The 13,683-nt window shown below is 39.4% G+C and overlaps 2 protein-coding genes across 6 annotated transcripts in view; both read left to right on the top strand.

Moving 5' to 3' along the window:
- Positions 1-13,683, top strand: part of LOC149150079 (uncharacterized) — a 77,477-nt gene that overhangs the window by 18,753 nt on the left and 45,041 nt on the right. The window lies entirely within an intron of this gene.
- On the top strand, positions 4,980-5,889 carry LOC149150080 (uncharacterized). Its single transcript, XM_089445756.1, has 2 exons — positions 4,980-5,267; positions 5,391-5,889. Exons 1-2 carry the CDS (start codon positions 5,140-5,142, stop codon positions 5,866-5,868), a joined length of 606 nt encoding a protein of 201 aa, XP_089301882.1. The 5' UTR covers positions 4,980-5,139; the 3' UTR covers positions 5,869-5,889.

Raw genomic sequence — 13,683 nt, 5'->3', positions numbered from 1 at the left:
CAGGCTCTTCCTGTTCTGCGTCCACCACAGGAACACAATCTCCCTCCCCGTAGGTGTTCTCCAACCTACGTCTAGTGTCTCTGTATTTCCTACCTCTGTAACAGATGTAGGGCTTTTCCCCTGGTGTCATAGATTGCTAGCTCCACAGGCTGAGCTAGATCTATGCTCTGATACCACTGTAATATCCCTAACCCGGAATATTCCTCAAACCCCAGCAAAATCTCAACCAGCAAAATGTACAAGTGGTATAGTAGCCGAGAAAATCACAGAGATATAATAACAGTAGTACAACAACAATAATGTATATATGAAATATAAACAGATACTCAAGAAATGCAGCGAGAAATACTAAGCCATTTTATTATACTGAGTAGAAGAATGAGTACAGGAGGTGATCAGGAAGATGGCACCTCAACTTGCACAAGGCAAGTGAAGAAATACACTCAGAATAGCAAAAGAATGGCTTCTCTCTGGACTGCGTCCCAGCTGCTGGAAAACTGTCGTGCTGCTGCTGCTGCTGAAAATCAAATGAAGGTTTGGGGCTGTTCCCCTCCTCAGAAAAGGCTAAAACTCTGGAATCAGACTCTACTCAAGAAACCCAGAAAAACCCAGAAAGCTTTTCTGAAATGGCCGACCTCCAAAAATCACCCCCTTGGGGATCTGCACAGTTCCTCAATGCTCTGCACTGCCACTGAAGAAACCCCTCCAGAACTCTGCCTAAAACTCTGCCCAAAATCCTCCAATATGCAAGGGCTGGTCCCTTGCTCAATCACCCAGTACAAATCCTCTTGCAAAACCCCAATCCAAAACTCCTGCCAAAAAGAATTGTGTCACCCCTCCCAGTGCTACACAGTCATCCAAGATGCTCAATCCTCCTACCCAAAATGTTGTTGAAACTACTGCAAAAATACTGATGGAAATACCTTGCCCAAGCAGGCACTCAAAGTCCCCCGAGGCTAAGGTGAGATCTCCGAACGGAGACACTCAATGCACTAAACAGTGCTGCAGACTAGCTAAACAGCCAGCATGCTCTAAGTCGAAGTGACTAGCTCAAATGCACATAATCGGATGCCAAAATGAGGAAGCTTCTCTCTCCTTTATAGCCTTTGCCTCTCTCAATCCCAAGGCCCACCTACAGTGTAATTCCTCTCATGCCACGTGTTTCTTCCCTTGTGCGCAGTCCCTCCAAGTGTCTACATGGGCTCCATCTCTGTGTCCCCATTTTGGCCCCCTTGGCTCCCCTTTAAGTCACAACGTTGTGCTACTAGGAAGTGACTTTTATTCTAAAAGTGAGTCATGTCCCCTTTTTCCTCACTTTTTTTCTTCATAAATAACTATAGAAGGCAAAAATAAGCAAAATCGAATATTCGAATTAGCCATGGCTAATTAGGAATATTACATTGTTGGCCATTGATTCCATCCAAGTCTTCTCATGGATATAGTCATCTCAAGGCCTCTCAAAGTCAGGAAGGTTTTCCTCAGCACAAATACCTTTGACAAATGCTTTACATGAAGTTGGGAAACCATTCAGTGCCATGTTAATTAGCTCTGCATCTATAGCCTCCTCCCAAATCACTGCAAGCTAATAATGAATTTGTGCGATAGTGATAAGATAACTGGTGACTTTATCTTATTTGTGTTCATCTATATGGATTTGAGTTCGTTCCACAATACTATCTTCTTGTTTATGTTTTGACTATGGAAAAGACTAACTAAGGCATTGGACATCTCCTTCTCTGTAGTTTTCTTGGATACATGAGGGATTAGATGGTCCTTTATGGCATCCAAGATCATTCACTTGGCCTTCACTTCCTTTTTGTTGTGAGCTTCCAAGTCTTGTGGATCTATAGGCGGAGTCACAACATCCTTGATAATATCCCATAGATCATTCTCTTATAGTAAGAGTGTAACCCTCACTTTCTATGTTATGAAATTCAGGGCACCATCCAATCTATCCTCAAATTTGTTGAATTTTGAAAGCTGTGATCGATATTCTTCACTACAGAAAAATGAAAAAGAAGAAATTTGAAATTTAAATTTTGAATTTATTTTTTTGCCTGCAAAATGTAAGGTCATCTCCAATTGTTTAAGTCGGCCCAACACTAAGAGATGTGCCCCTTGGGGCACCTTAGATCACTATAAATGAGTCACTCGACGTCCTCCACTTGACACAATTTGGATCTCACAAAAAACCATCTATTCTCTATTCACATGTGTGAAGGAGAGAGAGGAGAAGAAGGCAGAAGTTTGACCTGTGTTGAACAAGACTATTTTTATTTTGTTTGACCGAGATTCTGGGCAGTTTGACCGTAGTTCACTAGGGTTTCTGAGGTAGTTGCATGAGGATGAAAAGTGGTCTATTTGACCAAGTTTGACTCATTGGATTTTGTGGTCAATCTGACCAATTTTGATTGGGAAAATCAAATTGTACTTTTGATGAATTGAATAATTTCTCCTAAGAAAAGATTGTTGGGTTTTTCCCTAGTTAGGGTTTTCCTAGGGTAAAAATTTGTGTCTCTTGTGTCTCGTTGCCTCTTTTTGATCCTATTGTCATTATTGCATTTATTGTTGAATTTTCTAAAGTATAATTGCTTAATGATGTTCTAAATATGCTAAAGTAATCATAGGAAGCAGTGTTGTTAAAATCGCGATAAAATCGCGATTTTTTCCTCTGCCCGATCAAATCGCGATTTTTATCGAAAAAATCGCGATTTTTTGAAAATATCGCGATTTTTTCGAAAAAATCGCGATTTTTTGCGTAAAAATCGTGGGAGGCGCGGGCAGCGGGGTTTTATATGGCAAATTCGATTTTTTTTTAATTCATTGTGCTGTCGCCGCGCGGAGGAGGAGGAGAAGAGGTGAGGGAGAGGAGTTGAAGGGTTTCCGTCGGATTTTGGAGCGAATCCAAGCGTTTTTAGGAGGAATCCAAGCCAAGATCACCAATTTGTCCATAAAAGAGGTATGTAGATTAATTTTTTTTGGTTTTGCTTCTATAAAAACTTTGGTTTTCATTGTTTTTAAAGAATTTTTTGAAATTTTTCATTGATTTGGGATGGGTAATTTGTTATGACTATGAGAACCAATTTTTTATTTTTATTTTCTCATTTTTTTTAAACATTGTTTATTTTTTTTGAATTTTCATTGTTTTTTGGCATTTGCCATTGGCATTTGGTTGGGTAACTTGGGTTTAGAAATTGGGATTTTGGAAATAATTAACTTGTAATTTTGCAAATGCTAAATTGTAATTTGTATTATGTAATCCTAAATTCCTATTTCCTAATCCTTATTTTTCCATAGGTTTGCAAATTCAAAATTCAAAAACAAACATGCCAAGGAAATTGGATCCTTTCTGGGAATATGGTGACCCTAAAACTCCGAATGATAGACAAAACTTGTATTGCAAGTTGTGTGGAAAGGAAATATTCGGGGGGGTGTACAGGTTGAAGTTCCACCTTGCACAAATCCCTGGACATGATGTGGGGCCCTGTCTAAATACAAATGCTGAAATTATCCAAAAAGCCATGAGAGCATTGGGAGAATTAGAGCACACTAGAGATGCCAAAGAAGAACTCAAAAGGCAACTAAAAAGGTCAGTTGAAGGAAGTGGGCCAAGTGGCACTGGTTCTACTGCAGCGTCAGTCAATCCGGTAGCTGCATCATCATATTTTGTTCCTCGAACCACACCTGGTTCACAACCAACTATTGGTTCAATGCTAAAAAGAACTGAAAAAGAACAAGCTGACAAGTTGATGACAAAATTTCTCCTCTGGAGTGATATTCCTTTCAGCATTGTAAGGAGTAATCCATTTTTCCAACCTACTGTTGATGCTATTGCCAGTGTTGGCCCGGGGTACAAAATCCCTTCTCTTCATGATTTCAGAGGCCGGCTTCTTCAAGATGAAAAGCGTGACTGCACCCAAAGATTGGAGGATTTTAGGGCATCATGGGCACAAACAGGATGCACTGTTATGTCAGATGGTTGGACTGACCAAAAGGGGAGAACCCTTATAAACTTCTTGGTTAGTTGTCCCAAGGGGACTATGTTTATCAAATCTGTTGATGCAACTCATCAAATCAAAGATGCAAGAACTTTATGTGATTTGCTGGATGTGTTTATTTTGGAGGTGGGTGCAGAAAATGTTGTCCAAGTCATAACGGACAATGCTGCAAATTATGTTGCTGCTGGTAGAATGCTTATGGACAGGCATCCTGCTTTATTTTGGACACCTTGTGCTGCCCATTGTATTGATTTGATGTTAGAGGACATAGGGAAAATTCCCTTTGTCAAAGAGGTTGTTGACTCATCAAAAAGCATCACAAAATTTATTTACAATCACACATCTGTGCTTAGCTTGATGAGAAAATGCACCAACAACAAAGAGTTGGTGCGCCCCGCCATTACACGGTTTGCGACGAGTTTCATATCTCTTCAATCCCTCTTGAATTCTATGTGGGATTTGAAGAGAATGTTTCTTTCAGAGGAGTGGCGTGCTTCGTCAATGAGCCGCAAACCAGAAGGAGAGGCCGTCTGCAGACTAGTTTCATACCAGGAAGACTTCTGGGCGGGAGTGCAGGAGGTGTGCGCTGTTACAAAACCTTTGGTAAAGGTTCTTCGGTTGGTTGATGGTGAGAAGCCCGCAATGGGCTATTTGTATGAAGCCATGGACAGGGCCAAAGAAGCCATTCGGTCCTACTATGATGATAAGGGAGATGATGGGTTTCAGAGACAACTCCTTCTATGGGAAGTCATTGATGAGCGATGGAACAACACACTCCATCGTCCCATTCATGCTGCTGGGCTTTTCCTGAACCCTGCATTTTCTTATGCATGTGGGTTTAATTTTGATGTTGAGGTCGTGGAAGGATTATTAACCTGTGTCCAGAAGATGGTGAGATCTCCAGAAGAACGTATGGAGATCTCTAGACAAATTGAGCAATATAAGTTGTCAGGTGGCAAATTTGGCTTTGAGATGGCTGTCATTGATAGGACGATTAAAATGCCAGGTATTTTTTAGTTTGTAGTATGTACTTTGTAACTTTGTTTCAACTTTCAAATTTCATTGTTTCTTCAAATTCCATTTTTTTCTTATGTTTATTTAAAATTTTATTTGTAATTTTGTTGTAGACGCATGGTGGAAGATGTATGGTGGCAGAGTACCCCTTTTGCAAAATCTTGCCGTACGCATCCTCAGCCAAACATGCAGCTCCTCGGGATGTGAGCGCAATTGGAGTGTATTTGAAAAAATACACAACAAGAAGCGCAATAGGTTAACACTTAAACATTTAAAATATTGCAAATTTCCAAATAAATTTTTGAATTCATTAAAGTTTTAAACAATATTTTTTTTATAATATTAATTATTAATTATTATTTCATGAACTTTGTACAGGTTGGAGTCCCATAGACTTAATGACATGGTCTATGTCTACTACAATCTTCGATTGTGGGTGAGACAACTAGAGAAGAGTAAGACACCTGATACGGAAGCCATCTCATTGGATGGGATTGACACCACTGCTGAATGGAGGGTTGAGACCGAGAGGCCTCTCATGGATCCCACTGAGGATTGGTTAGTGCAGGATGAGGGGGAGGAGGAGGGGGAGGAGGAGGAGGAGCAGGAGCAGGAGCAGGAGCAGGAGGAGGAGGTGACACCGCCTACCCGGGCTACCCGGGCTACCACTACCACCAGTAGAGGACGTGGTCTCCGTCCACCTAAGCCTCCTGTAGCTGCTACTACTAGTTCTTCAGCTTCTAGAGCACGTCAGACTCCACTGCCATTTCCACCAGCACAGGCACCAGCTTCTACATCTAGAGGGAAAGAGAAAGCTGTGCCATTTTCTCGCAAGAGGGGCAGAGGAAATCAATAGGATTAGACTTTCATTTTATTGTATATGACATTATGACACGATGAGATACATTATCATATTTTTTGTTGATATTTTGAGGCTGAGTTGGACTTGGGACTCAGGACTTACTATTCAGGACATGATTCAATGTTATGTGTGATTTTAGCGCTAGAAATGATATTAAACATCTTATATATTAGTTTTTTTATCATATTTATGTGTCAATGTATTTATTTTATGTTGTAGATGGTTTAGATATTAAAAAAATTGAAAAAAAATGAAAAAAAATGAATATTTTTGTGCCAAACGCTTTTTTCCCGCTTTTTTCCCGCTTTTGTCGATTTTTTCCGCTTTTTTCCCGGCGCCGATTAAATCCCGATCGCGCTTTGTGCAACATTGATAGGAAGTAATTATCAGTTTTAGAAAATTGTGCTTGTCTATTAGCACTTGAAAAATCAACATGGTATCAGAGCTATGGTTAAAGAGCAACCGTGTTGAAATTTTAGTCCTATAACCCTAAGTTTAGGGCATAAAACCTCAAACCAACAAGAGAGGATAAGTCTAAGGAAAAATAGAAGTTGAGTTGATTAAGGTCACGGTGAAGATCAAGGGACGAATGTTTTCAACTGATAAGCATATTTTTGTTTGTGCCCTAGAAAAGGACCGAAAACCTCTCTCTCTGAACAAATTCCATGAACAGGAGTAAAAAGACCTGAACAAGATCACTATAAGGGAAGCTGAGACTGCCAGAAGAGGGATGAGGGTCTGTTTACATGTGAAGATGCTGGCCTAAATAAGTTAAGAATGTTTTTAGGTTTGGACCGAGGGCCTCAGTGACCAATCCAAACTGTCTGAAAAACCTTAGGGTTAGTTTAGGTAGGTCGAAAGGCCTCAGCAGGATAGCTAGAGGAAGTTGAGAACCTCTGTTCCGTGAACAAAAGGGACCTAAAACTTATGGAGACCAACCGAGATAAGACCACAACCATGACCAAATAAGGAGTAGCTGAGCAAGGCAGATATTGGCCATTTACAGGCTGAAAGGAGGTCAAATTCGAACTTGTGAAGGGTGCGGAAGGGACACTTAAGACTGCATTCGATCCTTGATTAGGTCTAAGACAGATCAATTCCTTAAGGCATTTTGTCTGGTATGTCTAAGGAGTTGTAATGAGCTGGTGTTAAGGGCTATTTGAGCATCCATTAAGGATTGGTCAAAGGAAACCCCAAAGGCTGAAATAAGTTACAAGGAGTTGATAATAGAAGAAGAAGTTGCTAATGGTTGTTTTATAAAGAAGTCTGGGCTAAATGGGTTATTCAATAGCTTGACTTCTTATTTCTTAGATTGGGATCATTTTGACTCTTACCAAAGAAATTGTTTGAAGAGGGTATAAAACAATTCTCTAAAAAATTTGTAATTGCAAAGTGAACCTTAAAGGTTTGAACAGGAAGATGAGTACCTCAAACTCAAGTACAAACTGTACTCTTGAAAGTGCAAATAGGTTTGAAAGTGCAAACTCAAGCTCAAGATTGTACCTCTGCCATAATGCGGACTTAATGTGTTGATTTCCACCTAAAGATGTAGTTAAGTCAACAACATTCAAAAGTTTACAGTGTAGAAAGGGTAAAGACTTGAGCATAAGGCTGAATAAAACTCTAGAGAGCTGTGTTGCAGGGCCAAGTTTAAGCCTATACGAGGACTCACGTTTAGGCCCATTTGAGCATCTTCAAGGACAAAGCGATAATGTGTTTAGAAAGAGACATAATCAAGAATGATGCTCATGTATGTGTAAGAGATGCCTTATATATATGCTTGTGAAGTTTACATTGGCTAAGATACGGTGCTAGGATTTTCCCAGATTTGAATGAAAGTTACTCCAAAGCCAGAGGGAGTTAAGGAGAAAGGATTTCTCATATAAAGCAAGAAAAGCCATATCACTTGTGCTAGAATATGACCCCTTCTTGAAAGAACTGATAAACTTAGGGTTTGTAAACCCTACGAAAGAAGATTATGATTTAGAAAGCCCTAGGGTTTGGGGATAAAACCCTAGAACTGGACCTAGATCGATGATTTTGCTAAATAAAGAAACCCTAGCACATGCAAGGAAGGAAAGGAAAGTAACATGCTAATTATGAGGACGAGGATGACAAGTTTGCAGATGGATTTCAATGATTATCAAGAGGGAGTTGACAAATTCCTTTCAATCCTCGGATCAAATGATAAGTACTTTATATCCTTCTTCCTGTTTTTTGGTCAGCCTCTTGTCTTTGCATCTTTTGCTTGGTTATAATTGTTTCTTCCATGACCTCCTAATGAGGGTTGCCGGTACATCGTGAAGGCTGCCAAGGCTTTGGCAACAGATGGAAGCATTAAGAAGAACGAAGAAAAGCTCGCGGCAAGAGGATTCTTCTAGGCTCGAGCATAAAGTCAACTAGAGTGGTTTGTGTTCAAGGGGGAGAAATTGTACTGACATCTAGAACCGTGCTTGATGGCCGAAAGAGCTCCTAGTTTAGAGGAAGCAGGCATGCCAAGAAGTTTGAAGGATGCCATGATGGAGGAAATTGTGCTGAGACTTGAGGAGAAGTCAAGTAGTGACTTGCAAGAGGTTTTACAAGATCAGGTATGCAACAAATGAAAACATAGAGAAGTACAAAGCGAGACTCATGGCAAGAGGGTTCTCCCAGAAAGAGGGAGAGGACTATGAAGAGACATTTTCTCCAGTTGCCAAGTACACTTCTATTAGAATTATTATTTCTATTACTTCTATTATAGATTGGAGGTTACGTCACATGGATGTAAAGAGCGCTTTCCTCAATGGAGTAATTGAGGAAGAAGAAGTGTACATAAAGATACCTTAGGCCTTTGAGGTACATGAGAAGGAGTCTCATGTCTAAAGAAAACTTTGTACAAACATTGAACATGGTATTCTCGGATCAATGGATATTTTTTGTGTGTTGGTTGATCTTGTTATTACATGACTTGTTTTTGACGACAACATATATGCTTTAGTGACTAGAAGGCAACAGTGGCAGATGGAACAACCAAGATTGCCACAGTAGGAACTATTCCAGAATCTAGTGTCAAAGGGAACACCCAGTCAAGGTGATCGGAAAACAACCATGGGAACGAATCTAGTGAAGGATGTAGGTCAGTTTATGATTGAGCCAAGGCACACGACTCAAGCATGTATTGAGATATTTGCATGGCACAGTTAGTTATGGATTGACATATGTCTCTATTGATGAAGTACAACTGCAGGAATATACAAATCGAGCAGAGAGTGAAGAAGATAGGAAGAGCACATCAAGATGATGTCTTAGGATGAGCAGGAAGCATACATCTATCGCTAAGCATTGCAGAGGCCAAGTATATTGCAACTAGTTTAGCAATTTGTGAAGCAGTGTGGCTTTAGAAGCTACTCACAAGATTGTTTGAACAGGTGCGGGAGACAACCATGATGGTAGGTCGAAGCACATTGAGATCTAGTACCTATATATAGGAGATATGGTACAAAAGGGAGCAGTAAGGCTCAAACACATTTATACAGATGAGTAGGATGCTGACATTCTCACAGAGCCTTTGTCCCAGGGTGAAGCTTGTATAATTCAGGGACAAGCTTAGAGTAGTTGAGAATGCTTCCCTTAGTTAGAGGGAGTGTTGATGTTGTAGCATCAAGGACAAACATTATCCCTAGGTCAAAAGTACTAACTAGGTTGCCATGTAATGTGGTTAGGAAGAATGGTCCCAAGATCATCAAGGTCCAGAGTGCTCCATATTTGGTAAGAGGTGCTTGGCTAGTGGTTGGAGTGAGTGCCGAAATGGTCCAAAGAGCATCAAGGCCTAGAGTGCTCCCCCAGTCAGAAGGTTTTGACCATATTGCCAACAGGTACTTGGCTAGTGGGTAGAGCGAGTGCCTTTAGCATTGGGCAAGTGTATTAGCATTCAATTTGCATGCAAGAATGGTAATTGCCTAGGGTTTCACCATAGGTCATAGGTGCTGACCAGGTTCTAGGTGACGACTTGGATAATGGGTGACACAAGACTAGTCTTGTTGACCCCAAAAGGCCAAAAGGTATTTGGCCAGTTGGACCCCAGAAGGCTTTTGGCCACTTGGTGACTAGATCCATTTGCAAAGGAGATATGACTAGTAGGTAACTAGATCCCTTTGCATGACGCTGATGTAGGATGCTTTCCACATGTAGTGGATGGATACATCAACATAGCTAGCTCATTCAATCTTTTCTTGGGATGGAGAAATTTTTCATCAAAATGTACATTTGAGGAAGTCAAAGAGAATACCTCCCTCACTAAGAGGAAGTGTTGAATTTTGATAATTGCGGTCGGTATTCTTCACTACAAGTCGACCCTAAAGAAAAATGAAAAATAAGAAATTTGAAATTAAAATTTTGAATTCAATTTTTGCCTCCAAAATGTGAGGTTGGCTCCAATTGTTTAAGTCGACCCAACACTAAGCGATGTACCCCTTAGGGCACCTTAGATCACTATAAATGAGTCACTCAACCTCCTCCACTTGACACAATTTAGATCTCACCAAAAATCATCTGTTCTTTGTTCACATGTGTGAAGGAGAGAGAGGAGAAGAAGGCAGAAGTTTGACCTTCGTTGAGCAATGCTATTTTTGTTCTGTTTGACCGATATTTTGGGCAGTTGACCGAATCTATTTTTGGGAAGTTTGACTGCAGTTGACTAGGGTTCTTAGGAAGTTTGCAGGAGGTCGAAATTCGACCAGTTTGACCAAACTTTAACCAAGTTGCAAGAGGCCAAACAAGTGGTATGTTTGACCAGGTTTGACTTATTGGATTTTGTTGTTAGTTTAACCAATTTTGATTGGGAAAATCAGACTGTAAAAAGATTGCTGGGTTTTTCCCTATTTAGGGTTTTCCCAGGGTAAAAATTTGTCTTGTGCTTGGCTATCTCTTTATGATCCTATTGTCATTATTGCATTTATGGTTGAATTTTCTAAAGCATAATTGTTTAATGATGTTCTAAATATGCTAAAGTAATCATAGGAAGTGATTACCAGTTTCAGAAAATTGTGCTTGTTTTCATAGGGACTAATGACACTTCACTCCCTTAGATTTCCATGCCACAAACCTGAATTACTCTTCCATAGGATGATCACCGAATTGGTTTCTAAATGGTGGAAGATAGATGCCAATATATGGTTGTTTTCCTGTCTGAAAAGGTGCCTCTATGAGCGGAGTTGACTTGATGGTTATGACGGCTGACTTGACAAATTGGAGGGACTAATGACACTTCAAAAAATTCAAATTTTCTTCTTTTCATAGGGTCACGAAGAACATGCTCTTTTTCTTTTTCTTTTGACTAAAATAAAGCATGAAGAACATGCTAGAAAATATTAATAATTTTCTTCTTCTGTTTTTACATAAAATACATATTGATACAGTGACATTTGTGAAGATCGAACCTAGTTACAATTCCAACAGATATTTGATGTAAGATGAAAAGTGTAGTCTAAATGTTCCATGCTTTTGCCATTATCCAAACATATTTTTTGATGAGTTTTGTTACAAATTCAGTTAGAAATTGTTGTAATGGCAGTGTTGAGTTGTTAAATCTGTGCAAAGTGAGTGTCTTGGGGGTTTTCCAGGGATTTGAATCCATTTATGAATTCAAAATACATTTCAAACAACAAAAAATAGTGATCTCACAATAATTTGTTGAGAAATCATAGTGCGTTTAGATTAGGGCTGATTTCTCCTAATAATTACTTGTGAATTTGTTGGCTTCTTTATTAGATTTTAATGTTTTCTTCTTTCATCAAGCAATTACCAAAAGTACAAAAACATGAAGATCACAAGAGACAAGGACACAAGAAATTAGGCTCCAAGCCATAGCAAAAATCCCACAAGGGGAAACCCAAAAAAATTCTCTTCTTATAGAATCATATCAAAGTGAGATATCCAATGCCCAAGACCAAGACGAAGACCAAGACTGCCACATAGACCCAAGTCAACCCTCCTTCAAGCCATCTTCAACAACTCATAGTCAACAAAAGTCAATGCTGGTCAAATCTCTGAATTTTGGTCTCTTCCTCAAATTTCAACATCTTCTTGAAATTTCAGCTTGTGCCAGCTCTGAAATACCACAAAAAATCTCGCACGTCTAGACAAATTAGGGCAGAAAACAAACCTTTCTCCTTCTTTTGAGTTCTCTCTCTCTCTTTCTTTACTTCGCTGATTTTGTTCTTCTTGCTTTCACATAAATCGAATTAGTTGCCAAAAGGTGGAGCACAATTGCCAATATATAGTTGTTCGACCATACGAAGAGACACATCTTATGGGTTGGCCGACTTGTCCATCTGGAGGGACGACTTGGTCTTGTGTTGACAAAAATTGACTCTTTTGACTCAAAATAAAAATGTTCTTTTATAACAAATAGTCCAAAATTCAAATGGGACTGACTCACAACAATATTTTTTATTGACTCAATTAACCCTAAAAGCATGAAGAACATGCTTTGACTAGTTAAAATAATAATAATAATATTTTTTTTTGCATTTGCTTTTACATGAAATATATAATGACACAAGTACAATGATAATTATGGAGACTGAACTTAGTTACATTTCCAACACTCCCTCTTAACTAGGGAGGTATTCATAATTACATAACAAGATACAAGGCTACTCTCAAATTGAAATATTCTCATAAGAAGAGTTTGGATTGATAAAAATCATCATCATAACCAACATTATCCATTACAAAATAGCAAGGCCTTGACTGACAAGCTCAAAATCTCCACTAGATTAGAGCACAATGCTGGGAGCATACATTTTGAGACCACCACAACCTCTCAAGGCACATACCCCATCTAGATGTTCACTAGGTATATCCTTACAGGAATATTCTTATTTTGTATTCCCAATCCTCAAAGAATATCGATCCTCCTCTGGACTACTCTTATCTTGGATACCTTGCCCTATTTGTTGGAAATACTGAGAGGGGGTGAATCAATATTTCTCTTCAATTAGTATATTCTAACTTCACACAACATTAATTATCATTAACATTAGATCATCATAAATCAATATCATATGAACAGTAAACAACACCATTCAACAATGCACAAACATCAAGACGAAACAACAAATTTTTAGGTGGAAACCCTTCCGGGAGAAAAACCACCGAACGCTTCTTAATATTTGTCTTCAATAAAGTTTAAATCAATATTTTCAGCTCCAACTGAAAGAGGCTGCAACCCATGGCTTACAGGATCCAACTTGAAGGACACTCCAACGCCTTGGTTCACCAGTTCCAATTGGAAGGACTCTCCAATGCCCTAGTTTGTAGGATCCCACTTGAAGGATGCTCCCAACACCCTGTTTACCAAATGCAACTGGGAGGACACTCCAGCACCCTGTGCAGGCTCCAACCTTCCCTAGCACCACCCTGCCACCCTAATTAGCGGGTGGACCACGTTTCATATATTTTCAGATTGGATCCACCTGTGCTCAATGTCAATATTGTAATACAAAGAACTGCTATACACTAGCTTTCAATCAACTCTACCTCTGCTCAATTTGCATGTCAAACCCTAGATGCTAAACAACTCCTCTGCTCAATGTGCCTTTGTCAAACTCTTGGTAGTCACTTGCTACAAATAGAAAACCATAGCACAATAAAATCCGCTGCTATACCAAATCTGCTTATGTTCAATCATAGCTGCAAAACTACAGTCATATAATGACAACACCTGTGTCAATAGCTCTGCACAACATGACTAGCTTTGATCATCACATCAATATTACTCAATCACTGCTCAACACATTTCTATCAAACCACTTGAACCCTAGCTAG

This window comes from Pinus tabuliformis, chromosome 9 (genome assembly GCF_031772625.1).
Source record: "Pinus tabuliformis cultivar Carrire ecotype Pingquan chromosome 9, CPIR1, whole genome shotgun sequence".
NCBI lineage: Eukaryota > Viridiplantae > Streptophyta > Pinopsida > Pinales > Pinaceae > Pinus > Pinus tabuliformis.
Note: the sequence above shows the minus strand (reverse complement) of the source record. Positions and strands in the feature narration are given on the sequence as shown.